The sequence below is a fragment of the Solea solea genome, chromosome 14 (genome assembly GCF_958295425.1).
Source record: "Solea solea chromosome 14, fSolSol10.1, whole genome shotgun sequence".
Taxonomy (NCBI): domain Eukaryota; kingdom Metazoa; phylum Chordata; class Actinopteri; order Pleuronectiformes; family Soleidae; genus Solea; species Solea solea.
The window spans coordinates 16,271,186-16,293,062 of record NC_081147.1 but is presented as its reverse complement, the minus strand read 5'-3'; the positions used below and the strand labels follow the sequence as shown (position 1 = coordinate 16,293,062).

The 21,877-nt window shown below is 43.1% G+C and overlaps 2 protein-coding genes across 3 annotated transcripts in view; one reads left to right on the top strand and one right to left on the bottom strand.

Moving 5' to 3' along the window:
- The first annotated feature begins 8,650 nt into the window (after window positions 1–8,650).
- LOC131472238 (T-cell leukemia homeobox protein 3-like) lies at window positions 8,651–12,081 on the top strand. Its single transcript, XM_058649194.1, has 3 exons — window positions 8,651–9,419; window positions 10,341–10,578; window positions 11,155–12,081. The coding sequence occupies exons 1-3, from the start codon at window positions 8,993–8,995 to the stop codon at window positions 11,336–11,338; spliced, it is 849 nt and encodes a 282-aa protein (XP_058505177.1). The 5' UTR covers window positions 8,651–8,992; the 3' UTR covers window positions 11,339–12,081.
- A 470-nt stretch (window positions 12,082–12,551) lies between these two features.
- LOC131472239 (Kv channel-interacting protein 1-like) overlaps window positions 12,552–21,877 on the bottom strand; it is a 30,891-nt gene continuing 21,565 nt past the window's right edge. Inside the window, exons 1-8 of one of the 2 annotated variants that reach the window (XM_058649195.1) lie at window positions 19,161–19,508; window positions 16,839–16,963; window positions 16,132–16,201; window positions 15,957–16,027; window positions 14,863–14,970; window positions 14,662–14,766; window positions 14,455–14,517; window positions 12,552–14,102 (exon numbers count right to left, since the gene is read on the bottom strand). In XM_058649195.1, coding sequence (XP_058505178.1) covers window positions 14,055–14,102; window positions 14,455–14,517; window positions 14,662–14,766; window positions 14,863–14,970; window positions 15,957–16,027; window positions 16,132–16,201; window positions 16,839–16,963; window positions 19,161–19,269 — 699 coding nt within the window. In that variant the 5' untranslated portion in view covers window positions 19,270–19,508 and the 3' untranslated portion in view covers window positions 12,552–14,054. Of the gene's footprint in view, window positions 14,103–14,454; window positions 14,518–14,661; window positions 14,767–14,862; window positions 14,971–15,956; window positions 16,028–16,131; window positions 16,202–16,838; window positions 16,964–19,160; window positions 19,509–21,877 lie in introns of those variants that run through there. The other variant, XM_058649196.1, reaches the window with a different exon arrangement.

The window sequence follows — 21,877 nt, the reverse complement described above, 5'->3', positions numbered from 1 at the left end:
TCATTTTAATCCAGCTTTCAAAGTTCATACAAGATCCATTAGCCAGACAGGGACAATCACCGCGATCCCCCTCCTCCTGCCGACCCAAGTCCCAAAGCCGGCCTGGTAATTAAAGGCACTTAACAACCAATTAACAGTGATGAGCTAAATTAGCAGGATATTGTCTCCTTTGACTAGGCTACTGCGTTATCAGTGTATTGAAACAGTGTAAAACAAACCTCAGTGGTCCGTGTTTGCATGTTGGCAAATGACGGATTAATTACTATTAAAACATCAGCATCTTAATGAGCCGGGAAACAATTAGAGTGGTCGTTAGCACGTGGAGAAAGGCTGCGAACAGGAGAGGGTGCAAGTAAGCGAAAACAAGAGAGAAATCTTCATTGAGAAGCAATACTGATTAAATGGACGTACGGTCGCACTCATCGCCCAATATCCACTGACTTATTAAATACATGACATCACCATTTGTCTTTCCCACCATCAAGCTACTTTTCTCCTGCCATTATCCTCCCTCTTCCTCTCCAGCATCCCCAACTCTCTGCCTTTGTTTCACCTCTCATAAAAAGCCTTTTTCTTTCTCTTCCACTCCTTTCTCCACTTTCTGCTTTTTAACTCCCATTCCTTCCTTCCTTCCCTCCCTCGTTCATGCTAGAGGGGCACAGTCCTGTGAAGGAATTTAATATGCAACTTTTATATGAGAAACCAATCGCATACGTCTGGGTCTATTGGGCTCGCAATCTATCGGCCCGGACGGCTAATGCAATAGAGAGAGCCGGGGCTATTTATCACACGGGGAGCTATCTTTTCCTTTCTCCCTCTCTCTCCTCCACTCTGCCCTCGCTCTCTCTGTCTTTATTCAAGCCCAGATTCCTGGCTGCCACTAAATCAGGCCAACTATGAGCTATGGCTGCCCAGAGGGCATCTCCTCTTTTATAGGGGATTTGGATTTTGTATCTACTGGCTCCTCAGTGGTCGTTGAGACTGTGCTAACGGAAGCTATAAACATTCAACAAACAAAGGGCTACAACTTAAATGTCCCCGTGTCCCCACTGCAATGACCGTGAACGCGGAGAGAGATATATGGAGGTAGGAGGAAGGAATAAACCTGATGAATAAGAGATCGGTGGCATTCACAATACATACGACACAGATTAGTTTGTGTGTTTGTCATCAGACGGAGAGAGGCAGACACACACACACACACAGTTTGTCCTTGCACAGACAGCCACGTACATATACTATATGCTGTTCCATATACTACAGTGCTAATAGGATTCATACGCTGGGACAACTACCTAAAGTTTCCAGCTGGAAAAATTGAAAGCTTTGGTTTCTGCACGGTTGATGCTGCCCACCTGCAGCAATTAAAATGCCTCCGAAAACCAAATTCATTTCAACAAATTAGCCACATTAGTGGCCACTGTGTAATCGCTGATGGCAATTAATAAGAAATTAGTCACAATCAGCCCTATATTAACATCTCACCCAGGGGCCGCGGCTGGAAATTAATAACCAGAGATTCATCTCTCTTACTGTCTTTCTGGCTCTCTCCCTAACACACAAACACACACACACACACACACACACACACCTTTGCACACCTATATTGTCCATGAATCACCTCAAAGACACATTCTGTGTGGATCGTCTCATGTGATCCGCAATCTGCTCATGTCAGCGAGCCAGCATCCTCTTTACTAGGGTGTGAAAACCCCCTGAATGACATTAGTGTGTAGGTGCTCGTGTGTCTTCTTCTCACATGTGCATGTACGATCGACGACAATGCGACAACAGTTTGTGTGCGTGTGTGTGTCTGCGGGTTCTTGTATATTCTCACCTATTGGGGACCAAAACCTGGCCCTCGTTTCCGAGGCTCCCGTTAAGTTTAGGGCTGAATATGTGATGTGTGTTTAGAGTTAGGCATGAACTGGTTATACTTAGCGTTGGAAATGAGGTTGTGTTCATGTTGTCCAAATGAATGGAGGTCAATGCTATGTCCCAACAAGAATAGCTGTGTAAATCTGTGTGTGTGTGTGTGTGTGCATACAAGGTGCAACACCTATGGGGAGGGGTCATCGGTGGAGACTGGGCCCGCCTCTAGGGGTCCTCACACCAATCAGCAAAGCACACCAAGAATCAATTAACACCAGTGGGAGGGGGCAGAGGGTACAACACTACACTGACTTACAGACTCAGCCTCACACACACACACACACACTGCCCACACACATGGTACTGTCTGAGGAGATATCCATCAGCTCACACATTACGTGTTATGCCAAAGTGTGTGTGTCTTTGAGTGTGTGTCCACGTCCTGGTGTGCCCCGGTCTCTCATGGTGTGAGGTTGGGGAACAGATTGGGGGTCAGCAGGGGGGTCAGGCCAGGGTCACCCCCATCTGAGCCGTGTGTGTGTGTGTGTCAGAGTGTGTCTGTCTGTCCATGTATGCACATGTATGTGTGTGTGTGTGTGTGTGTGTAGTAAAGCCTAAACACCACCTACGGGGCTCAGTGGCAGGCAGAAGTGAATAAGATGGATGGTGTTGATTCATACCACAAATTCATTGTTCCTCCTGAATCCATAGAGGATAAATAAATCCACAGAAATTATGAAGCAAGGGACCAAAATGAGTATCTCACATTTCATATTCCTCTTCCACTCGTTCTTCCTCGGTCTCTCGCTCTCCATTCCTCTCTCTCTTTGTCTCTCTCTGGTGTGGGGACAGCTGCTGGCTACATGAAAACCATTCATCATTGCATCTTTATCATAAAATTATTGACAGACAGGAGGATGAGGAACTATATTGGCTACATGTTACAAGGTTGGGCAAAGACAAAAGTCAGCCATCTCTGAAAACATGAGAACTTGAATTAAGTTAGATGGAGGGGGGGGGGGGGGAAAGCCAGCAATGTTTTTGAGACAGTGTGGAGTTTGGACAGTGAAGGACAAGAGGACATGTCTGCTACAACAGGCAAAACAGATCAGCCAAATAAAGTGATCAAAGAAGGTCTATCATTTGCCCATGGACGTTACTCTGCAAAACCCCACCTCTTTCCTCTCTCTCTCTCTCCATCTGTTAGCCTGTTGTACTCGTCCGTCCACTACCTCCCACCCCCCGCCCCCCCTCTCCTCGATTTCTCTCCTCCTCTGCTCCTCTCTGGCCTTCCTACCCTGAGGGAAGTAAGGTGATCTCCCCGAGCTGGTGTAAGTGACTGGTATTAGTCTCCTTCTCTGTCTGTCTGTTTGATCCCGGCACTAATGACTCCACAGGGACTGGGCTCTGATAATGGGAAATCAATATAGAGAATAGCGCTCTGGAGTGGCCTCACTTAGCTCTCGCTCTTTCACGCCTCACAGCAAAGTGCCTCTGTGTATCCATATGTGTGTGTGTGTGTGTGTGTGTGTGGAAGGAGGGGTGCGGTGCGGTGCAGTGCAGAGAGTGTGTTTGTATAAGGAGCTGCATTTAAATAAAGGATGTTGTGTAAAACGTAACTTTTTATTTCCATGTTTTCAACTCAAACAAGGGTTTACTTCCGTGGTCATGAGCTTAAAAAACAGAGAATGAAATCAAAGTGAGTGGAGACTTGACATCTTCTGGCCTCATCAGCATGAGCGTGAGTGCGGCTGTGTACATCTGAGTGTGTATGTCTAATCAGTCGCACTCCTGAGCCTGGGGCAAGACAGGTGGGGCTGGTGGCATGAGGCTGGTGTCTTCCCCCCCCCCCCCCTACCCTGAGGGGCCAGAAGGCCCAGCAAAGCAGGGGGCTGAAGTTGCTCCCTTTGCCAGGCAGCAGAGGCTCTATGGCTGGTGGCAGCTGGTCCTCTGTCCCTCCCTCCCCTCCTCCCCTGCATTAGCACCCCGCAGGCAGGCAACAGGAGGGGTGAGGAGGTCAAGAGGCAGGAGAGAATTGGCGGAACGGCGGCGACATGCACGATAATCCGCTTTTATGAAGTGGAGAGGACACAGACCGAGAGAGACGGGAAACGCAGCTCTGACACAATGCAACTTACTACAAGCAGTAATGAATTAACACATTAGCACCACTACCAGGGGCATTCAGGAGCACTCAGCTGCTCTTAAACACAAGCCCACGCTGGCACACTCCCTGACACACAACCATAAATCAGTCATAAGTCATTACAGCAATAGCAGGCACGCTCCTTTATTAATGATATCATTCATTTTGTTGACGGCGGATGATTCTGAAAGTTATCCTAAAAAAAATGTCCCCTCGAAAACTTCAGAGAAACTTGGACTTAACTTTGAGAGCTTAAGTTTCAGACTCAACCACACACACACACACACAAAGACAAAGCTATGGGAGCCTTATTCTCTAAACTCAAGCCATGTGTTCAATTATCATCAAGCCCAAATGATCCCCATTAATGCTTTAACTTATTCTCTCACATCTCCGACTTACCCGTCCATCCATCCTGTTTTTACTCTGGGCTCTGTGTCCATCCCTGTAATTCATGTCTGTGCGGTTACATACTTCCCCTTTCTCACTCTCTTCCTCTGCATCCTCCCCTGCCTCCCTCTCCCTCCCTCTCCGACTTTTAACCAGCGTGAAGATGCAGCCATGCGTTCAACCATCAGACAGGCCAACATGGTCGACCCTCACGCACGCACACATTAAGCAGAAAGTACATTGTTCTCCAAGTGCAACGAGAATGCAATGTTCACTCAAACTAATATCTGCCATATAAGGGCATCTTTATGTGGTAAGACATGCACTCTGATACTTGCAGAGAAAAGAAACTGTATACTGTATGATCATATTGAAAGTTGCTTTGCCGTGTTTGCTTTTTTTGTTTCCATGTGCACAAGAGTTCCACTTTTCCACTGTTGTCGTGCACAACGAGCAACTACATCATTTAAAACGCACATTTCTGCCATCAAGTTGAGAACTAGGACTCTCCCTGAACCTTTTCCGGTGACGGCCTTCATTTTACCCTTCAGTGTTTACCTTGGCATATTTAAAATGACACTTCACATGCTTTATGTGCTTTTTAAATGCCTGGCAGTTAAACGGTGTCCACATAGAGCTGTAGTCCGGTGACAACCCGGGGATGATGATGGTCCCGACTGACTCCCTGATGGGGGATCCCATTCCTCTCTTCTCATCCAACAATCCCACTGAGCATGTCAATATGAAACACTATCCCCCCCCAACACATGGGGGCCATGCTCTGCTCTGCTATTGTAGAGAAGACAGACATAAACTGACAGTCTATGTCCCCCCCCCCTGTAAATTACAGCATTTGTGCGAGTGTGAAAAGAAACATAGTCGTGATACAGATAGACGTGTAAATTACACTACATGGAGTCTCACAACAGTAAAGCACATTTTCACTATATTGCACTCAATGTGGTGGTGATTTATACGACTCGTGCTGGAGCCCATGTGGGCTGAGGGAGAAGCGGGCCATAAAGCCTTGTTTATCCAACTTTAAAAAATCCAAAGCCTTGTAAATGTTGTCAGATGGCCGATGCCAGTGTCTTTCAGCTTAATACTACCTATATTAAATAGTTTAAATATTTCATAAGGGCGGTTTTTAGAGCGAGGGAGGGGAAATCGTTAGCTGCGGTAAAGTTTCATTAACTGGTCCCCATTTCGCTGCGAGGCAAACTCATCTCCTCTTATTGTAATAAAACAATCTCTCTCTCTCTCCTTCCATCGCTCTCGCTCTCTCTGGGTGCTGCTCTCCGCTCGCCTTCCTCTCTCCACCGCCTCTCTCCTTCTCTTTTACATCATAATAATACACTACATCCCCTTTAAATGCACTATTACTTACCGCTGCCTTTTCATATTGTAACATCACGGGCACTTTAGCGACAATATAAAAGCGTGTCATTCATTATTCAGAAGCAGCCGGCCTCGTCCCCCTTTTAAAAAGTCAGGCGCGCTGCTGAAATTGATAACGGCGAAGAGACGCGCAATAAAAACGCAGCCCCCGGGTACGGAGCTGCAGCCCAGACCCCCGATTATGCAGATCAAGTGGTAATTTCTCAAACAAATCGCACTCTTTCACTCTTTTGTTGTCGTTTCTTTTTAGACTTTTGGAATCGGGGTGTCAGCTTTTATTGCCTGTGGGAAAAAACGAGGATTGATGTCAAAGTTAATTGTCGGTGCGCGCGCCGTGGGCCTTTTCTGTTACCAAATATTTTGGCTAAAACGAGATGACCCCCCCCCCCCACACACACACACACACACACACACCACCACCCAAAAACCGCTTTAATGATGTGTGTTTTAAGATCACTCGTGGTATCAGTGGGGTTTTTTTTCTTTTTCAATATCTGTTGTGAGGCAGTGAAGGGCTCGGACACACTCGTTCAGACCATCATTAAATCCAGAAGTGCTGCTGAGAGGATACTCTCTTTCTCCGTGGGTTATCTATTTTTTTTTTTTTGTCTTGGGATAACCGGTGTCATGGTGCTGTCCCGCTAGGTCAAAGCTAATGTGTCATAATCTCTCATAATCATTGGATTACACCGGATTACTAACACCCCAACATCTGCAGCCACGTGAGAGCCCGTCTGCTGCTGCACAGTCTGCAGGGACTGCCTTCATCCTGACGAGAGAAGGGTCAGGAAACACGGAGATAATTAACTATTTCCACGAAACACTCATTCACTTCACTTGTGCTCTCTGGCCATGAGTCATTCTCAAATCAATCCGGTACACGTGTGATAGTAGATATAATGAATAGTTTCTATTATTAACATACATGTGTCTTTTTATTTATTTAGTTATTTATTTTTTTATTTATTTTTTTGTTGCAAATGTCATGAAGACAAAACGTAGAAAAATGTCCAGAAAAGATGACAGCTATAACAGACCCATTCTCCCCCATCAAAAGCCACCGGTGAGCTCACATATGGCAGAGAGAGAGACAGCCAACACTCAGTCTGTCCATATTGCCAAACAAACACCTCGGGCCTTGTCCCAGCTCATATTGCATCGTATAAGAGTTTATTGTGAAGGGCAATATGCAGATCCTTTTTAAATATATATATATATAACCTTCCAACTGTACACAGCCTTTGTTTGCTTTTAAATCTGGAGCATATTCACAAAAAACAAATTAATAACCACTTGTTTCATGTAATCATTTTAAAGATTTGTTATTATTATTATTTTTGCATCATCGGACAAATTCCATGGATTTTGATTATTAGAAAACACAAATGGACTGAAAACATATTTTGCAGCATAATGCATATTATTTTTATTATTATTTACACAGAACGTGCAGCATTAACATGGGGGCTTACAAAATGCCAAGTAATGAACTGGTCAATTGTGGCTTATTGGGAAAAAAAAAAAAGTCAAATGTAAACCACACTGTCAATAAATTAATATGCTGGGCACTAGTTTGTTAACGGAGTGTAATGTGATCGTTTAAAAAGCCACCTGCCGCATCCAAACCCGACACGCATTTGTCTGCCCCAGACAAGTTGGTGAAAATGAAATTATCTGGTCACTTTGGGCGCCTGCGACATTGAATCTGAGCGGTTAGCAGCTTCCTGAGCCCGGACACTTTATCTGAAGTAGCCCGTGGCCGTCCTTTGTCAGGTCATTTAATGTGGCACTGGCTATCAGGAACAAATAAGGCCACGCGATGCATTGCCAAGCTCAATGGGTGCTAATGATTCACCGCCAATGTTCAATAAGGCTGCTGTCCTTTTATTTTTAAAGAGATGCGCCAAGGGTTCTGCACCGCGGATTGGATGTGCGTAATTACGCACCGATAAAAGTTATTACCATGGCTTTATTATTTGTGTATTTTGTTTTGATTAACATTATCATCGTCATTAAATGTATAATTAGGTGCTTTTAGTCATGTTTTTAGGACTGTATTGAATGAGCAGGTACTTAGCTTACTTTATTTGTGTATTTCAACATTTAAAAGATTCATATTCATTTATTTTAGTCAAAAATAGCTTTAACAGTTAAACAGTAAACACCACAGTGCAGGCGAATGTGACAGAATTATCACAAGGATTGGTCGATTTATAGGATTTAAATTAGAAGCTAAATAAATTAAGGCTGGCATTTCTCCCCTTTGTTCTTCCTTTTATCAAACAAGGACAAGATTAAAAAGAAAAATACTCTCCAGATTCCAAAGCTTTCTCTAATAGCTTTCAAACAGTTTGACTATACTCATTTTCCCCGCACATCCCGCATGCGAGTAAATGATACAGATTGAAGAAGTGACGCAGACAGCAAGAGAACAGATGATGTGCACTTTTACGTCTGGAACAGTGATAATGCGCAGAAGTATCAATTCATCAGACTCCGAGGTGAGATTAAAAACTTTACCAGCGTTTATCAATCATGTCTAAAAAAAAAACACATAAACCTGAAACACTGATGGATGACACATGTCAAAACACTATTTGTCTGAAATTATGAAAGTGTTGTCAGGCGTTTGTGATCCATGGTGGAATTTTTTTTTTCTTTTTACACGTCATAAATGTGTTTGTTCCTTTCTCTTCTCACTCAGAGGTCATGTAAATGAAATGTATTCTTTTATATGCGTATATATCTAAAATAAGCTGACGCCCGTGTTTAGGAAATCTAAATGATTGTGCCAAATCCTGGGCCTATACCCCCATTAACATTCAATCAGTCACTCATGGTGCCAGCCAATGAAAGGTGGAGAGGGCTGGAGGAGGACGGAGCTGCGAGACTGAGCGTTTTGACGCGCTGAGAGGAGGACAGAGCGTCACATCTCTCCAAACGCCCATCAAACTTTCACCACAGCCTGTAGAGTAGAGCCAGTCCTCAGAAAGAGGCCTGACAGAGACAACGAGGACGCGCTGGATTCAGGGAGGACGACTGGACAGCGATGGAGACACTAAAGACGATGACTTTTGGTACAGTTTGACCCTTTTGTTATTCGCACTGAAAACATCCTGTTCCGGGTTTTTTTCTTCATCCCTTTCTGCGATAAAAAAAAAAAGAGAAAGAAAAAAAAAGACGACAATGGAGCAAGCACCCAGCGCGCCGAGCCCGCCTCCAAAACCGGCACATCACGAGCCCATCAGCTTCGGCATCGACCAAATCCTGGGAGCCGGGACAGAGCCAGAAAACGCGCGCACGGCTGGAAGACAGAGTGAATCTGATTTAAGCAGCGGGGACGGTTATTATAGTTTGGGAAGCCCGACCGGGGCCAGCGCGCCCTCGTACACCGCGCTGTCAATTTCCCTCTCCGGTATAATGTCTCCAATGGAGGCTTCTGGTTCATACGGTGAGAGCAGAGGTCTGGGTAGTCGGGGAGTGATTCGAGTCCCGGCCCACAGACCCATGGCATCCACAGGACCCCCAGCCCCTGTCCAGGGCGCTGTGCCTGGGTTTGGAGGACTGTGTTTCCCCTGGATCGGAAACAGGTTCGCCAAGGACAGAATATCAGGTAGGGCAGCTGTTAGTCCTAATGGGTTTCCTTCATTAATATTGTATGATGTTTAAAACGTTCGTAACTGCTGATGGACCATTTAAAACAACTAACACCTGTGCCAAGTATTTGTAAAGGCTATTTTCAGCCAACTGAAATGCCCCCACTTTAATTATTTAAACTGACTAACGCAGAGAAATACGCAATAATTATTCACGTTTAAATGTGTTTTAGAGGGCCGTTTTATTATGCGTGTATTTACAGATGACTAATATACAAATTTTTACATTTATTTCATATGTTTCGTTTTTCCCAAAGAATCAAAAACCAAGAACATTAGGTCTTGCTATTATATTTAAGTGAAAATGCATAATTCATGTTATTCATGGGCTGACTTAGTGGTAATAAGATATTACACAGTCAAATTATTTACATCATAAATTATAGATGCAAGAAAAAGCCAATCTAAAAATAATGGGGGTATTGTTTGCATTTAAGAAAAGTGCACAGGAACACACGGTCAATAAAGTCGCATTTAAGTTGATTTAAAACATGTTATTACAGGCATCACATCCTGCTTTATTGAAGATTAATAGGAGCCCATATTGGCAAAGGCCTAGTGCAGTAGATATGTAAAGAATCAATAAACAGGCCAGCGGGCCTAATGTACGCTGTGAATAGCATAGAGATCATCTTTTAAATCCAAAATACCTTTAATATAAGGATTTATTTCATTATTTATTTGTAATTATTGATTCCAGTTCTGTGGCCAGACACATTTTTATATTCCAGATGTGGCACACACGGTCTCAAAAGGCAAACAGTGCTGTGCACGTGATACATGGCGTGTTATTTCCACGCATACAGGAGTGACAGAGTGGAGTGTTGAAATAAAATGTCATCTTTCACTCACCGATGGGTCTCCTCTCTTTCCTGCAGCCGCTCTGGTGCCGTTCGCCGTTACGCGGCGGATAGGACACCCGTACCAGAACCGGACGCCTCCCAAACGGAAAAAGCCTCGCACGTCCTTTTCCAGAGTCCAAATCTGCGAGCTGGAGAAGCGCTTCCACCGGCAGAAGTATCTGGCCAGCGCCGAGCGCGCAGCTCTGGCCAAGAGCCTGAAGATGACAGACGCACAGGTCAAAACCTGGTTTCAGAACCGCAGGACCAAGTGGAGGTTGGTATGAAACTTTATATTCGAGAGAAGTTCACGTCGCCTACATTTAGAACCACATTTCACGACACGGCGAGGGCCCCGTGGCCTCCCGCCACGAGCAGTTGTCCTGTTCCAAACCAAACTTTCCTCGTTGAGCAGGTGACCCCGTGCGTAATTTCCGGTCACCTGACCCCGTGAAGTCGGAAATAAAAAAAAACACACACGTAAAAAAAACACACTTTTATATTATGTTGACACTTTTTACTTTTTCTCCTCATTAGCCTACACATATTTAAGTATAACCTACAGTTTGTAGACATTAATTAATATTTTATATAATAATTATAATATTTTAATCTTACAAACAAATACAACATTTCAAGAAATGTATTTTTTTTGTGTTGTTGTTGTGGAGTTTTCATGCTTTAAATTAATATTTTCATTCTTGCAGTCGCTCTTGTTTGCTGCCTATACCTATTTTTACACTCCTACATTGTTCCTTTCAGGGTTTTGTTTTAGTCTCGTTTTTATTATCCACAGTGTTTTGTTCATGTTTACCAACATTTACTAATGTGAAAATGTTTCCCTGCCTTGCAGGAGACAGACAGCCGAGGAGAGGGAGGCGGAGCGTCAGCAGGCCAACCGCCTCATCCTGCAGCTGCAGCAGTCCGCCCTCCAGAAGTCCCTCAGCGAATCAGCGGTGTCGGATCCACTGTGCGCCCATAACTCCTCCCTGTATGCCCTGCAGAACCTCCAACCCTGGGTCGACGAAAGGGAGTAGAGACCAAAACACCACTCTGCAATCAATAAGCATCATCTGTTATCCCTGGGAGGATGAATAAATTCAATTAGGCCTACATGAGGACAGTGGGACTTATTTTTGCTTCATGCAATGGAGAGAAGAAAGAAAAAAAAAACAAAAAGGTGGGGAAAAGAAAAAAAAACTGAGGAGTGGGCCACAGCCTTGTGGGTGGACTTCAACTGATGGTGAGTGATGCCTGTTTTTAAGCAGAAACAGAACCGTTCTTGGACTAAATCTTGGAAGTATACACTTTGGAGCAGTGGGACTTTTCAAAAGAGGAATTAAAAACAGAATTTGTCATTAAAGTTTCTTGTCACCCAGTGATTATTGTCCTCTTATGTTTGTGCTTATTCTGTTTATTAGACTAAGCAGGAGCGAGACATTATTAACCTATAGGCTTTAAGGAGTTAGTCACAGCACACGTTATTATTATTTCTTAGGTTTGCTTTCAACACATTATTCCGAAGCAGATGTTATTCTTATTATCAGTTTTAAATAAGAGTCTTTTACAAAATACAGATCACATTCTTCCTTTAAATTGCTCTGGTGCTATATTTACGCTCCGGCGACATTAAACCACCTGCTCATACTGTACACAGATGTGGTGCAACACCTTAGCTCAACAAAATGATGCTTAAATGTTATGTTATGGGAGGATTTAGCCGGAGGAGAGAGGTGGGGAGAATATGAGACGGTGTAATAAAGGCAGTGATGCATGTTTAGCGATGGTGGTGATGTTTTTTTTGTTTGTTTTCTTTTCATACGCACATTATCATCATGCTTTATTTGTGGGCCATATATCTCTTTGAATGGAGATAGAGATGTACAACTGTTTTTTTTTGTACTTAAATTGTATATGTGTAAATAACAGTATGAGACTGTAAGTGTGATCCTTGCTCATGATCTTTATAATGCCACATAAAAAAAGGATTTTAAGTTTTTCATACACGTAATAATAACAATAATATTAATAATGATAATAAAAAAATGGAAATGTTATGGGGTGACAAATGGGAGAAATGAATCACTTTTGTTTGCTGAAAAGTTTATTGATAAATATAATGATTTTATACAATATTTCTATACACACATTATTTCATTCTGATAATTGCAATCACTGTCTCTGTGTCAGTAGGCCTGTCTATCTGTTTGTCTTCCTGTCCATCGGTCGGTCATGAATAATGTGTGGATACATATCTGCTCTCAGCAAGGCTTCTCTGTTGGCAGCACAGTGAGTGGGCATGACAGTAAAATCATTCAGAAATGTGTGTGTGTGTGTGTGTGTGTGTGTGTTCATGGCCTGCTCTGTCTTCACAACAATGGCTCTCGTTTGAAACATGGCTTCCATTCCTTCAGAATCAGTGAAAAGGTCTTTACTCTCATCGTACGCCGTCCGTCCTCCTCCCAGCATCCGTCCACCCACCTTACTCCCTCTGTCTGTCTCTCTGTCTGTCTGTCTGTCTGTCCCTCACAGTGAAAGGTTGGTCACTCTGAGTTGATATTTTCAACAGACAGAATTAACAACCAAACTCTCCTCTGTGGCAGAGACATGACCAGGTCAGCTGGAATCACCGCAGCGTCCACGTGATGAAACTATTGTGTGCTAAAATAATAAAAAGACACTTTAATAAATAAATAAAAACTCCAAACCAAGGCACCACACATTTAGATGCATGCACACTCCTCCCCAGTGTCTGTATGCCTCAAAGTGGAACTCTTTCAACTCTTCATTTCACAATCAATGCCAGGTATAGGAAAACAACGTGACATCGCATTTGACAGGAAAACAATTAGATAAGACAGTCAGAAACACAGACGGACACAAATCGCTCCAGACAGCGACAAGAAGCCACGGGTACAACAACAGTTAAATATCTACAGTGGCATCATTACAACACTGAAACACTGGACACCACTGGAACACACACAGTGGGAGTGACGAGGGCTTTTTTTGGGGGGGGACCGTCGTCGTAAGCTGCCACCAGATGTGAGACGGTGGCAGGCCGCCTGACGTCACACTCAGTTGTGCAAGCCTGCACATGTCTGCGTCTGAATTTGGTGTTTTTTCGGACCACAGATGAGGTGGCTCTGCGAGACTGCTTCACCCGGACCTGTCCTCCAGAACGGAGCCACTTAGCAAGACGATTAGCTTTTTCTTTTATGGCACTATACATGTGTTGAACTAACTGTAGGCCTCTGGTCTTGCATGCTTCACAAATATTGCTCACGTTTGTTTGTATTGACACAAAAAAAAAGAACATTATTTAAGCCTCGAATGCACAAAGTATGCACTCAGTTGATCTCACTTCTAAGCTGGAGTTCCAGTCCTGTTTGACATAAACCGATAGTATTTACATGATGACATGAAGTACACACCGTCCAACAAGACAACAGACAAACAAGGGAACCTGGAGGCTACAGGAATGAATGTTCACGGAAAGGTCAAATGAAGGGTGAAAGTCTGAAGGACATTTTCCAAAAAAACAGTGGTTGCCATGGATTTCACACAGCAAAGATTGCGTTCCGTGAAGTTCTGTGGCCACCATCACACGGAACGCGACAAGCTCTTTCTCCCCCGCGTGTTCTCATCCTCATCCTCATCCTCATCTCATTCATTCTTCCCTTTCTTTCTTCTTTGTTCTCTCCTCTCCTCCTGCTCTGTGCTTTTGTCTGTTTCAGTGGCTCTCTCTTTTCTCTAGATGACATTCTCAAAGAGTTGTAGAGACCTCATGATGTTTTCATCCTGCACAGAGAAGAAGAGGGGGGTTGAAGAATCAGATCAGAGTTAGTCATGCAACAATCACCATGTCATTCAGGTTACTCGCCACTAGAGTGCACCAAAGGCTCATTACCTGAAGGCTGTGTAAACAAATCAGTCATCTCTCCAAACACAGTGAATAAAAGCATTATTTTTAGAGCTATAAGCATTATAATTAATATCCAGTTCCACATGACTTGTCAAGGTGGAGACAATAAAACATATTGTCTATAAGCATGATTAAATGTAGTGTTTGCACGTGTACATCTCTTTCTGTGACGTGTCAGAAGAGCTGAGGGGAGGAGAGGAGAGAAGGTGAAGAGAAAACTCCGAATACCTCTTGACAAGACAGGATGAACTCGTCGAGAGTGACCACACCGTCTCTGTTTTTGTCCATTTTCTGTGGAGAGAATCATTATCTAATTAGCGTCTCCACCGCTATGATGTATTTTCTTCCATTTTCTTTATTGTGAATTAAAATATTGCTCCACTCTCTCTCTCTTTTATTTGCTTTAATGAGAAACAGTGGGAAAAGACTCTTCACCTGAAAGAAGGCATCCACATGCTGTTTGGGTGCGTCGTTCTTCAGGACAGGGTAAGTGTACTTGCCCATCATGTCATATATCGCTCTGACGATGTCTGTCATCTCCTGATGTGAACAGAAACGAGACGAGAACAATGGCACGTGATTAATAATCACACAAACGTGGTGTGTAAGGATCAGTGCTGTGAATGAAAAACACACTTCTTTGTTGATGTAGCCGTCTCTGTTGATGTCGTAGAGGTTAAACGTCCACTGCAGCTTCTCGGTGATGGAGCCCCTCAGCAGGGTGGACAGAGCTGTGACGAAATCCTGACACAAGACACAACAAAATGGAAATGGAACATCATTGGTGTCACAAGATGTTTATTCAGCACTGACGTATTTGAGATTCATAGACGACTATGCGAGCTAAGTGTGAATAATAGAGTTAAGTCTCCTGGGATTCATGCATCAACAGTAGTACGGAACAATATGCCAGATTTTAATCCATCCTCTACCACTTTATCGTCCATAGGAGGGTCGAGAGGGGCGCTGGTGCCAATCTCAGCTGACATAGGGTGAAAGACGGGGTACATCCTGGACAGGTCGCCAGTTCATCACAGAGACAAGCAACCATTCACTCTCACACTCACCCCTACAGTCAATATAGAGGGTCCTATTTGCATAATCCCCAAATATGCATGTTTTTGGACTGGAAGGAAACTGAGAGAACCTGGAGAAAACTCCATGCAGGAAGGTTCTTCTAACGGGGTCTGAACCCGGGTAATACATTGGCCACAAACTAGTTGTATCAAGTGTCCTTCATACAACTAGTACAAATGTTCTTCTGTAGTGGTTAACCAGGTAATATCAAACAGATCATAGAAAAAAGTAGCTTGTTTAAAATTTACTCTGAGTAAAAGTTACTTGGTTACTTTTTTAACAAGGTTGGGGTTCTTCAAAATCTCACATGAATTGTGTCGAATGAAAGACAAAGCTTTACAAATCAAAGTGCTGACAAAATCAAATATGTAAAGACATAATGTATCAGTCAAAATGGGTCAAAGGTCACAAATGCTTCAACTCACTCTCACTCACTTTTTACCCAGTAACGGATGTGATTAAAAACAGAGGGACGTACAGTAATTGCAAAAACATCATACTAAAATTACAAATTGTAAAAATGACTTTAAAAAGTACATGTACACAAAAAACCTACTCAATTACAGTAATGTGAGAAAATGTAATGATTACTTTCCACCTCTGCAAACAGGACTATTGTTTTTATTTGGTTAACTAAATAAACAAAAACAAACCTCAAACTTGATGGAGCCACTCTGTGCTGTGTCGAATGCATTGAACAGGTAGTGAGCATAGGTGCTGGCATCTGCAAGGTGGAAAAAGAAAATCTCTGTAGAGACGGTACACACAGAGAAAGCGAGAGAGAGAGAGGACAAGACAAACATTGCAACGCACGCTCTCTCTCTTTACCTCCGTGAGGGAAGAATTGTGAGTATATTTGCTTGAAGGTTTCCTCGTTTACAACTCCACTTGGACACTCCTGGGACAAAGAGAAAGAGAGAGCGAGGAGAACGCATGAATTTAACAGACTCACTCTGCTGGAAGGACAAACGAAGGTGGACAGAGACGAACACATGATGTGGCAGAGGAGAGAGTGATAAAACAGAATCAAAGCTATAAACAGACTTGATAGGAGATTGGTTGCAAGTATATGTGAGGACACTTCATTTAGACTGGTTTTATAGCGTACCACTACAAAACTCCCCTCATCTTAGTGCGAGTGACTGCAACAATGAATTCTGTCACTGTTGCCGTGTGGCATAACGCCTCACCTTATACTGGAGCTGTTTCATTGGGAGAGAAACCAAGAGAATCATCTATGGGCCAATGATGATGATGATAAGCTAATCTAAAAAGTGTATTTGTAATTTAGAAGGAAAATGAAACTACAACACCTCAATATAATAATAACAACACATAAGAATAACAATACAATACGAGATAAGAACGATTATTCACATTGTTTTACAGATGATCTCTATTGCAGATTATTTTCTCAGGAGATAAAAACATATGTCGATTATACTGATTCTATTCTTTTCAGTACCGGATCAAGTGATCCACATGCCATAGACTGCTCTGGTTTAAGTCCGTCTGGTATCTTTAATGTCACTTACATTCTTGAAGCCCCTGTAGAGAACCTGAAGCTCTCTTTTGTTGAAGTTGGTCAGAGCTTCTAACTGGTCCAGGCCCTCTGGTCGATGACACACCATCGTCATCTCCAGGTCATCGTCGGCTTTATCTGAAGACGCAAACACAGGAAACAAGGCAGTGATAAATATTCAACATGACTTTAATCTTAAAGATTGAGGAGAGGAGAGGAGAGGAGAGGAGAGGAGAGGAGAGGAGAGGAGAGGAGAGGAGAGGAGAGGAGAGGAGAGGAGAGGAGAGGAGAACTAGCGGTCAGTCCACCATTGTCCTTCTTTCACCGTTCCCATCGTTAACAACTTATTATTCTCCTTGCTGGAGGGGAGGGAAGAGAGGACAAACCATGGACATCCACACACACACACACAGGTTTGCACAGCTGTCCTTTCAAGGACTCCCATTGACTTCCATTCAGTTTGAGAGTCAAACCAAAGCCGTAATCCTTTACCTTAACCTTAACAAGTTCACACTTAATGAACCCTCGATTCACATCTTAATCCTAACTCCAGGCTTTGGTCCTCATGAGGACAAGTGCATACATTCTGAGTAACTATTCATAATGTGATAACTGCATCATCTAACTCACAATACCATACAGAGGACAGAATATCATCTAATACAATATTGGAGCAAAAGGAAAAAGAAAAATGAAACCTTACTGGTGGTTAAGTGATGAGGTAATTTGGTAGATTTGTCCTTGTAATATAAATATTTTGAAGCACAGTGTTGGAGTCTCTGACAGATGCGAGTGCACACATTCAGGTATCGGTGTGTCAGGTTTAGACCACTGCCTGTGTAGATCTGTAATTATTTATTCAGAGCTGACTCTCCAAAGACAGGGCCTCATCGAGCTCAAGTTGAGTTTCCTTTGTCTTTTTACTGCAAATGACTGTCACTGTCTGACTTACAACGTAACACAAAAGCCTTCATCTGCGACTGTTGCACTGTCATCAGAGAATCGAGTGCAGATACGATGAGTGAGCTACAATCCTCTCAAAGGCTCCTGTTCTGCTTTTAATTGAGTGTCAGGGAGTGCAAGGTTCACTCTGCCCTTGGCGATGCACACTTTTCAAACATCAACAGTCTGGAAATAGAAACAACTTCATCTGTGTGGCAAGACTATTAGCGCTTTGTAAAGCTTCGTTACACCAACGCTTCCCCGCGTCTGTTCCGTCAGTGAATCACTTTGTACTGTGCAAAGCAAAGACAGCGTTGCCACACCCCCCACCCCACCCCCTGCTTTATTGCACCTGCTGACCTTCTCCACGTATGTAACTGCATCTCCATCACTGTTTAGGACGGTGGATTTGAACGGAACGGTGTGACTTCATTACAAAAACACACTTTTAAACAGAGACATACATTTACACCCATTTGTGAGAGTGTGTTACAGTTTCCCTGTCAATAGTTTGCATTATGGGGAGCGTTATTTGCTTTATGACGTTGTACAACTTATATACTGAGATGTAAAGCCGTCTCTCTTACATAGTCCTTTACTCTACCTCACCTTGTGCATCGTGACACACACACACACACACACACGGGCCCTCAGAGCCTTGCTTTCATTACTCAAGCCATTCAGTTTCTGTCGGGGGGGGGGGGGGGGGGGGGGGTTTCAGAGTCATGCCCAAGGTGAGAATATTCACACAGATGTAGTTGCTCTACAACTAACTTAATTACACATGGGACACACACACACACACACACACACACTGCACAGGTGTATGTTGTAAATTCACAACACAGACCATGATGATGTGATTTACTTTACACATACACTTCATGTACATGTCACTGTTGTGTTATACTCACGCAGTTCATGCTCGTATGGAGTTACAAACAAATGAATCTTCCACTGTACTATTAAAAATATCTAATCTGCATAATCAGAATTATGATAAGTATATTATTGTGGCAGCATTTTATGGTAAAAAAAAAACAACCTAAAGCTAATAATACAAATGACAAATTATGATAAAAATATGAGCAGACATGCTGGAATAATCGCTGGCTTTTTTCTCTTAACTTTGTTTCACGGCAGTATTTCAGTTTTATGTGTGTCTTTAGTGTTTCATAATGACAAACAAACACATGAGACATGAAAGTTAACCAGATGAAAAACAGCATCTGAAGCAGACACGCAGAGAGAAGTGTAGTCGCGACAAAAGAGCAGAAATAAACCGAGGATAACATTTACATTCATTCAATTATTGCTTATTTAAAGGAATTCTTTTGGCCAAATTAAGAAAATCAACTTAAACAATAATGGAAAAGTTGTTGAACAGACTCACCCTCCACAGTGATGACTCCCAGCATGTGCAGCATTTTCACGGCCCCACAGCACAGCACAATGATAGCTATAGTATGTAAGCTGTTCTCACTCTGCTCCTCTCTCTCCATTTTTGATTAATTCTTTTTTTTTCCCCACTGGAGTCTGGGTTATCACTTCAACCCACCTCCTGCTCCTTACTCCTCCTTTGTTTACCGCAGCTTCTTTAATTCTCGGACATTTGTCTTGTGGAAAACAAACAAATTCCAAAACTTCCAAACTCACAGTGGCGGCAGTTTGTCCACAAGCACACTCTGCTCACCCGGCTTTGTCCTACAGTGAGCTCAGCACTCAGCTGACGCTCTCCGTCTCTGTCTTTTTATCCCTGCACCTCTCCTCCACTCCCTGGAGCATCTCCCTTTCTTGCGCTGACCTTTGTTCCATCCCAGCAACCACCAACTCCCCCCCCCCCCCCCCCCCACCCCACACACTGTGTTACAATCATAGTGTGTCCTTCACTCTTTGGGGACAGGGCTTTCACTTGGCACACAATGAACTCACCTGCTGTTTGAGCACATGTGTCTGTTTGGGACTGTGTGTGTGTGTGTGAATACATTTCCATGGGAGGATCAGTGCTTGATTAATTGTTCTCATTAAGACACACAGTCAGTTCCCCTAAGAGAGGGCTTCATTTACCACAAAGTGACTTTCTCACTAACCCAGTCCTTTCAAATGACTTATTAAACACTATTACTAACACTTTAGCTAATCTGGAAACTACAACTGGTGACATGATAGCAGGGAACAATCCTAATTGGCACTGAGAGCCATTTATTCACCCGATATCATATTTTGTCAGACGGCACAGACGTTTCCAGAGACTCTGGGAAGCCTCTGGGCGAAAATGGACCCCCGGGGGGGGGGGGGGGGGGGGGGGCTTATATCAGCTGAAACACTGGCACTGAGCCTTATTAGAGGTCCAGTATGTGAGAATTATCACTTTTTTTTAATCCAAAATTCAGATATCCATTCGGATTATGGAGTTAAAGGTCAAACTCAGGGCCTACAAGCAAATCGGACTGTGTGGAGTCATTATCATGGGGTCCAGCAGAGGGTGTTGTACAGCTGCACATTAGGTCCACTTAGAATGGCCTTAAAATCTGAAGAGCATCACCCATATATGTGCGTTTGGGTGGTGGAGGAACATCCAAAATATCTTCTGAAGACAAAGTGGTGTCTAATGACTCTTCTTCTTACCCCTTACCACCTTTGCGTACCAGTAAGGATGTAAGATTACTATTCTGCAAAATGCACATCCATACATGCTGCTGTAAAACATTTTGGAGCAAGATGGCAGCCTCCCGAAAAGCAGGGCCCTTATTCCAAACAAGTACAACAACAGGAGTGTAACAGGAAAACCTCTTTTTTCTGGAAAGACAATGCATGTTTACACCTGACAGACAGAAGTGCATCCACGCTCCATTTCTGTTATTCTTGTAACCTCGTAATCTCCAAATAAAGCTTGTGCCTCGCTCGGCTGGAAACTTCACATCCGTCTTCATTTTCTCCACAACATAATTGCCGTTGTCGGCAGGATCTGTCCCGGTGTGTGAGACTCTCATCGGCGCTGGGGAAAAAACATGAAGGATGCAGGAGATATTTCTCTTCAATAATTAGAGTTCTGCACCCTTGGATGCAGCAGTCTGTCTGACCCTTCAAATTAAACAACCAAGTAGTGGAGAGAACGTGTGAAGCTTGCAGTCTAGATTTATTCATGTGCATATGACGAGCCGTGCTAAGTTAGTTTAGATAAAAAAGGAATGGAGCAGTTAATTAGTTTAAACATCTGCTCAGTGACTGTATCATAGAATTTAAGGGGGTTTCTGACCAATTGCCTGCATTACCTTTCCAGTCTGAAAAAGAGGTAGAAGTGGGGGGACCGGGACGATATCAAACCTGCTATAATCCAAAGGTAGCAGCAGGGGGCAGTACATACTAACACAGAGAGCACCGGCACGTGTCAGATCTTCTAATGAAGACATGTTGTACATTTCATCACATGCCTTACTTCAGATTTTAGCTGCTATATTCAGTTATAAAGAAATAATCATCCCTGACAGAGTGCCAAATAAAATGCCCCCCCCCCCCACACACACACACATACATATACATGCTCGGGAAATTCACAGTGAAATAAACATGGACTGCTTCCGGTGCCGCGTGGTGAGCTCACGCTCATCCTCTAAATGTATAAATGAGCAGTGATTGCCAAATGAGCTGAGATGTGGCCGCTGACTTGCAGACTGTAGGGGGCTCTGTTGTATCGAGAGGTTTCCCACAGAGTTGTCACTGGCAGCTAGGCTTTATTTTAATTCAGTGGCAAGAGGAGCATTTCATTTAATTTAATTTCATTTAATTTATCGGCTCCTTAAAAAGTACTCAGTAAGTGTAAACATCACAGGTTCTGGATGATTAGACGAATGTTGTGTTTGTTCAAGTTGTCAACCTTGAGTTGTCTCCTGCTGAGTTCAATTAGCAGCACAACACTAGGTTGTTAAAGAGGATAATATTCATATCCAAAACACAACAGAGTGCAATTAAGGGAAACATATGATGCAATTTGTATTTTCCTAAACACATTTCACATTAATTAATGAACTGAATGTATATGTGTGTATATATATATATATATATATATATATATATATATAATGTATATAAACGTTGATCTTCTTTGTT